Here is a 7,846-nt window from a genome sequence, read left to right on the forward strand (position 1 = left end):
TATCATGGCTTGTTTCACAATATAATTTCAGCATATAGCCCCTAAAGCTTCTAAATTGAGGTTTTCTGTTGAGAATGATTTCACTATGAACATTGATAATCCATTCTATATGAAATGATCTTAATTTAACAGAAAAAGGATAAGCTTCACTTTGGATACTGTTTATTTTTCCCCACTCCAGTTCGTAATGCTTTTTGGTGGGGGATAAAAACAAACACCTATTTCATTCATTCATTCATTCATTCATTTTTTCATTTAGTTATCAAATTTGTTGGCTGCCCATCTTACCATGAGATAACTCTGGGTAGCTTACAATAATTTAATTTACATTAATCTATCTACTTCTTTAAATTTGCTTTTTGTAAACAATAAGGTATGAGACATTAAGAGTAAGAAAAGCTTTCTACATTCTCCTTTGAAGGATAAAATCAGCCAAAAAAAAGATGGGCTTAGCTGGGCTAAAAAAACTTTGTCTGAATTTTTAGGGAAAAAAATTCAACTATCAATATAAAAAGTAGAGGTAAATCGAACTTATTTTTGACCATATAAAACTGAAAACTCTGTACATAGAGAAAGGAATGGCTGAAAATGTAGGAATCAGTCATTTATTCAATGTTTTCATTCTTGAGCAAGGTAACAGCTGGTTCAACAATCATATTGAAGAATATAGAAGAAGTCTATTTCTTTATAACTCATGAAATCACAAACAGATTACGTCTCCTCATCTTTTCATGAAAAATATATTCCACTTCAAGTAATGCAGCCAAAATAGAATGAAATTGGCCAAGAAAAGATTAAGGATTCTTCTATTCCTGGTTTGTTTTATCTTATGTTGAAATTACATAACTATTGACAGGGCAAAGTGCTTGGTTCTTTTCAAGTTTAATTCCTGCAATCAGCAAAAGTCAAGTAATTAAGTAAATAGTCAAAGGGATTGCTTATCCATAGAGTTGCCTCCAATGACATAAGGTGGTATAAGGTGAAAACGACATAGTCAGACCAGGTATATGAATTTGATCTATTCATATTTTTAAAACAAAGGGTTAAGCACCCCCCCAATCTTTAAAAGGACAGGACAAACTGTCAGCCACAAAATTACAAAAGCTCAGTAAAGTAACATCACTGTTGGAAAACTAGAAAGAGCAGGTTAGGGACAAACTATCTTGAAGAAAATCTGTCCATGTGCTTGCTAAGAGAGAACAACTCTTGATGGCACATAATCCTTAAAAACATTTAACACCTTATGGATCGGACTGGGAATTGATTTCTTACAATGGGAAGGTAAATGATTCCTCAGAAAGGTGCACATTGTATGCATAGTTGGGGAACTCATAATGAAGGAGTGATGCTATCCCACCAATGATGTATTTGCCTTCCTGGTGCCATTCATGTGGAACAGACACTGCAGAAGTTCCCATGCATTTAATGGTTTCTACTGGGAAGGTTATCTGGGAAGTCAGCAGTAGGACAACACTCAACCATACTTTAGCCCTTGTAACCCTGCAGGCAAACATCTGTCTACATTTTCTCTCTCTCCAGGTAACCTGAAGCACCATTCCTGTGGTCAATTCATCCCAACAATTTTGATGGAGCTGTAACTGCTGGGAAGAGAGTTCTTACAATTACAAAGTTACGCTTTGAGTATTGACTGATCCTCTGAAGCCACCCTTATACAAACCTGCTCATAATTCAAATGGAGAAGGTTCCTACTGACACCCAAATTTAACCTTATGCACGAATGGAAGTGTAGATATTTTTTCTGTTTTTGACTCTGCTGATTGCTGTTGTTCTCTACTGCAATTTTCAGATCTCTAGAGAGTTAACTCATGACATTAATTACAATATTTGTGATAAGTAGGGCAAAGGTAAAGGGGTAATATTAAGAATAATCTTGCAGAAGTGAAAATGTTTGTAATGTCAAAATAACTTGTTTTGGTTTATTGCAATTCCTTAAATTTGGGATGATACAGATCTTGACAGAGGGGAAAAGGCAGTGCATTAGACCTTATGCGATGGGCAAAAATAAGGAAAGTGTGAGATAGCCATGGCCTATACTGGTGGAGGATTAAATAAGTGATCACCAGTATCTGAATTGTAGCCAGATGTTCCCAGCTAACCAGTATAATTTGTACAGCTAGATAACAACTGTTAGAAGAATTATCATCCCTTAGTTAGTTTCTTGTTCAGATTAACATACCAGATCTTGCATTTCAGAGTTCAAAAGTTTTATGTAGCACACAAGGCTAAAACATTGAGTTTTGAGTCTGCCCAACTCCTTTGCAAAGGGTGCAAAGCACATTTTAAGTCATGTGTAATGCTTGTCCACATATCAGAATAACTGAGTTGGAAGGGCTGTTGGAGGTCTTCTAGTCCAAACCCCTCTTCAAGCAGGAAACCCCATACTATTTCAGACAAATGGTTGTCCATTCTTTTCTTAAAAGCATCCAGTGTTGGAGCATCCACAACCTCTGGAGGCAAGTCATTCCACTGATTAATTGTTTTGTCAGGAAATTTCTGCTTCATTCTAGGTTGATTCTCACCTTGATTTGTATCCATTCATTTTCATGCTCTCTCTTTAGATGCTTTGGAGAATACCTCCCTCCCCACTTTACGACAGCCCTTTACCAGCTTTCTAATATCTAAGGGGTTGCCACAAAGAAGATGGGGGTCAACTTATTCTCCAAAGTACTTGAAGGCAGAACATGAAGCAATGGGTAGACACTAATTAAGGAGAGAACCAACCTAGAACTAAGAAGAAATTTCCTGGCAGTGAGAATAATTAATCAGTGGAACAATTAATCAGTGCAATTAGTGGATTATGTTTACATCTCAAATTTTCAAGTTATGCTTTCCTAATAAGGACTAGCTTAATTTCTTATGTCCTAATTGGCATATTTGAATTTCTTATTGCTATGAGAGTAACATTTGCCTTGCATTTCTTTCTAAACTATGTACACAATTCTCTTGTTTATAAAATGGGATTAGTTTAGCAGTTGGACTAACTAGTTTCTAACACTATTCACTTCTTATCTATGTTATGTGATAGTCTTGCTTCTCTGCAAAGCATAAACTTCCCTTCTAAAATGGCACCACTCCTGCCTCTCCAACAATTATCTTCCAACCCAACACATCATGATATAGTTGCAATAAAGCAGGAAGGCTCCTGGCCAGTGGTCCAAAATTGCTACAAGTTCAGCTGAACCGGTAGTAAAAAAAGCCTCCGAAGATCAGCTGAAAAAGAAATAAGAGAAAAGCACAGGATCTGACCTCCCTCTCACCCCTGTGCTTCTTCATTTTGCTTCATTTTGCTAAAAGAGGAAATGTAAGAGTTTTCAGACTAACCACTTATGAAGGGTCCAAAGAATTTCCTTTCAGGTTTGATGTTGAAATATTTCAAACCATTGACTTAAGATAGTCAGATATTATTAAACTGTTTTGTATATATTGGTCATCAGACATCATCATCTATATTAATAAATAATGTTTATTAAGAGAGTCGAATTTATAAAAAATACCACTAAGATGGATTTGCTTAATATTGATTAAAAAAAACTCTGCAAGGGAGGAGGGGAGAAGAATAACCCAAGCAGGCACCACAACTTTCATTTTGATGCATATGCCTCATTGTGTACCTGCTTACTGTCTGTAATACCTTAACAACCTCGCCACACTGCAAGTGGGAAGGAAGGAAAAAGAACATGTCACACTGGACAACTGTAATGGCGATCATATGACATTAATGCTGCAAAGATAATAAATGGAGGTATTGGTTGTAAAGTTATTTTTTCAGCACTGTTGTACATAAAAATAAGGCAGTTGCTGAGTGAGGATAATCATATCTCTAATTTTCCCTTGTGTTGAGCTCAGTCCTGAAAAATAAATGTTACATTCCTCCCAAAGAAACACCAGCATCCGTGATGAAAAAAAGTCAAATTTGTACATACTTGATTTGTACATTAGAGCTGAACTTGAAGACAAGATCAAATGCACCATCAGTTTGGAGTCATTAAACTCTCATTAGAGACCAAATTCCACACACATACCCTTGAAGTTCATTGACTCCTATCTGGTGCCAATTTGCTCTGATCAGATCAGATTCTTGTGAACAGGTAGCATGAAATAAGCTTGAAATTTTTTGGAACTCTATTCTAGCTCCTGATTTCCTGAACTTGAGATTATTAGCTATGTGGATAAAATATTTCTTAATAGATCTATTCTAGTACTAATTGTGCTAATTGTGGACAGGAATATCCAATTATTTTGACTTTTGAAGACAGCAAAGTCCACCTTTGGATAGTGAGTGTCAATGGTTTGAAAGAGGGGTAAAAGACAACAAATCCAGTCTATAATACAGTGGTTGAAGCAATGCCAAGATTTCACAACCAATTGCACTCTGATTCAGGTGAAGGTAAGGGCACAGATAAACTTCCAAGAGGCCTTAAGAGCCCTCACTGAGTGCTAACTACCAGAGAACAGTAAAGAAGTACAATCCTTCCATCTCCCCTCCCACCATCCTATCACAACCTATCCTTCCTTCCTTCCTCTGTCATGCAGCCTCAACTGTCAGTACCTATTCTTCCATCCTCCCCCATCACAACTGATGAAATTTCTTGGATGAGAAATGAAACATTTTCTTTTTTTTTCATCAAGGAAAAAACAATCCTGTTGTCTTTTGAAAGACCACATTTCAGATTTAGTCTTTTTCCTTCTTTATTTCTTATGTACTAAATGCTCTCTAGTGTTGAGTTCAGGTCTCCATATAATTATATAGATTTTGGGGGTGAATATGTATCCCAGTAAACCATCACTGGAAGACAGGATAGAAAAGATCTCCACAGCCACCATGTACTTTCCTTTGGTGCTCAAGTAGGTGGGGCCAAAGGTGAGCCAAACGCTGCAGAAAACCAACATGCTGAAAGTGATGAACTTGGCTTCATTGAAACTGTCTGGCAACTTCCTAGCTAGGAAGGCCACAGTGAAGCTGAGAAGAGCCAAGAGGCTGATGTAGCCCAAGACACAGTAAAATATGGTGATGGAACCTTCATGACATTCTACTACGATTTCTCCAAAGAGTGTCTCCATGTCCAAATGTGGAAATGGGGGAAATGTATTCAGCCAAATAATACAAATAACTACTTGAATGAAGGAGCAGAAGCTGATAATAGAATAGGCCAACTTTTGCCCTACCCACTTACGGAATTTGCTTCCTGGCTTTGAGGCTAGGAAAGCTACAACAACTGTGATGGTTTTAGCCAAAACAGAAGAAATAGCAACAGAGAAGATGATTCCAAATGTCATTTGTCGGAGGAGGCAGGTCGACTTATTTGGCTGTCCAATGAACATAATTGAACAAAGAAAACAAAGGAGGAGAGAGATAAGGAGAACATAGGTGAGGTTACAATTGTTGGCTTTGACAATAGGAGTATCCCTTTGCTTAATGAAGATTGCAAGGACAAGACCTGTAGTAAGAGAGAAAAAAAGACCCAAAGCTGCAAAAGTAATGCCCAAAGTTTCTTCAAAAGCCAGAAATTTCAGTGTCTTAGGAATACATTGTATGTGAGCTTCATTTGGAAAATGATCCTTGGTGCAACTTTTACAATTTTCCATGTCTGGAAATAGAAGAAGATAAGGTTATTTGGAAAGAATACCAACTATCCTTTGGACTGGAATCTTCTGGTCACATGTGTTTTGAAATGTATTCCAAATACTATGGAAAAATATAAAGTCCATATCACCATATTGATAGTTATAGTCCATATCACCTCTTGCTTATTCATGCTCCATAGCAGCCTCTGCTGGCTGATCCTCTATAGCAGGGATCGCCAAACTTTTGGACCTGAGGGACTACCAAACTCATAATTTTAAATCCCATGGACCACAAATATGAATTTTGACTGATGGTGGCTTGCTGACATTGATGGGAGTGGGGGGAGGGAGAGAGAGAGGGTATTTCTCATCGCATATCTTGTAAAAATTCGTAAAATCTCATCTACTCCATCCATCATCTTTTCCTCTGTTATTTCCAAGCATCAGCCAGAATTTCTATCATTATCGCAGCCAAATTTTGTCCTTTTTCTTCCTCTATGTTTTGAAATCTGAGATAGAATTCTGACCTCTCCATCTCCCACTTCAGCATCCCACTTTTATCTTGTTCAACCACTGTTAGTCTGCTATCAATATTTCCAATCTTCTCCTCTCTTTGTTTACCTTCTTCTTCGATTTTTTGGAGTCTCTCATCATATTTCACCATCATTTGTTGAATATTTTCCACTTTTTCATCAGTCTTCCCTGTTCTTTGTTCAATGGTATCTGTTTTTGTCTTAAGATCTTGGATTCCTTGCATAATCATCTGTAAAGTTACTTTTTCTTGTTCTTTGTCTTGCTTTAACATTGCCTGAATTAAACGCTCTCCTCCAGATGGTGGGGAGGCAGAAGTAGATGTAGAGACACCCGACGGTATGAGTTTCCTACTCATTTTAAATGATTCAAGACCTTCAAATTCTTTCAAACTTTAATCCAATTAGTAAGGTAGCCAATTATAATCCAAAATAGAAACGCCCAATAGTGAAAAGCCCAATGGTAAAGGAAAAAAAGAAAAAAGAGAAGAAAAGATTCTTTGGGTTCTTCCGGACCCTAATCCAATTATAAAATAATCCACAATAAAGAATGAAAATAAAAAGAAGGAAAAAACCCAATAATAATAATAATAAAAGAACAAAGCAAAAGAAAGATTTCTTCAGGTTCTTCACACCTTAATCCAGTTAGAAAATCTCAATAAAAAAGAAAAAAACAAAATAATCCAAGAGCATAGATGGAAAAAGCAAAAATCCCAGTGGAAAAGGGGGGAAAAAAAGATAAGAAATTCTGAGGCTTTCCCTTTAAAATAAAAGGCAAGAATAAAAATATTGCTAAAATAAAAGTTTATGTAACAGTAATGCCGGTAAGGAGGGGTAGCGGAACTAAAAGAAGATAAAACACACACACACACACACACACACACACACACACTGCACTTTGTTTAATTGTCCAAGGCTCTTGTTATGACTCTCTTCTCCACAAACTTCAAATCCAAACCTCAAATGTTAAATTGTTGATAGAAGTCCAGAAGAACACCTGTAATAATATTCTGCCGCGCTCTTCCCTCTATCTTATCAAGTTAAAATTTCCTTGTGAAGAAGTCTTTCACAGTTCTCTCCACTTCAAGTAAAATATTTTCAAGCCTCTAGTTGGCAGTGTTACAAAATTTCTTAATTCTCACTTTCCCCCTCCTCCCAGGAAAACGTAATTGGGGTTAAAAGAAAAGAATATATATATATATATATATATATATATATATATATATATATATATATATATATATATACATATAAATATATATATATATATATATATATATATATATATATATATAGAGAGAGAGAGAGAGAGAGAGAGAGAGAGAGACAGAGAGAGACAGAGAGAGACAGAGACAGAGACAGAGAGAAATAACCAAAGGGAGCCTCTAGCCTAAAAAAAAATTAAGAAATCAAAAAGAATACACACACACACACACACACACACACACACACACACACACACACACACACACACACATATATATATATATATATATATATATAAAAAAGAAAATTCAGTCCGGTTATCTACTAAGTCACAATAAAGTCCGGTAACAAAAAAAAAGTAAGGAAAAGAAATAGCCAAGCCTCGCTTTGACATCTCCCTTTAAAAATCGCCACTTGTCAAAAATCTCACAGATTTCTTCTTATACTCAGAGTGTCCTTTCAAGCCTCAAAATGTTAATAAAGAAAAAAGTTTCTCTCCCAGCCAACACACTTTCTCTTTCAGC

At 36.3% G+C, this 7,846-nt stretch overlaps 1 protein-coding gene across 1 annotated transcript; it reads right to left on the bottom strand.

The window, feature by feature from the left end:
• Nucleotides 1–4,710: 4,710 nt before the first annotated feature.
• Nucleotides 4,711–5,607, bottom strand: LOC113453767 (vomeronasal type-2 receptor 26-like). The gene has a single exon (XM_087916161.1). The coding sequence runs from the start codon at nt 5,605–5,607 to the stop codon at nt 4,711–4,713; it is 897 nt and encodes a 298-aa protein (XP_087772287.1).
• Between the last annotated feature and the right edge of the window lie 2,239 nt (nt 5,608–7,846).

This window comes from Pseudonaja textilis, chromosome Z, assembly GCF_049901715.1.
Source record: "Pseudonaja textilis isolate UNSWEBS1 chromosome Z, rPseTex1.2, whole genome shotgun sequence".
Classification (NCBI taxonomy): domain Eukaryota; kingdom Metazoa; phylum Chordata; class Lepidosauria; order Squamata; family Elapidae; genus Pseudonaja; species Pseudonaja textilis.

Coding starts and splice junctions, on each gene's coding strand:
- LOC113453767 (XM_087916161.1), bottom strand. CDS start 5,607: ATGGAAAATTGTAAAAGTTGCACCAAGGATCATTTTCCAAATGAAGCT.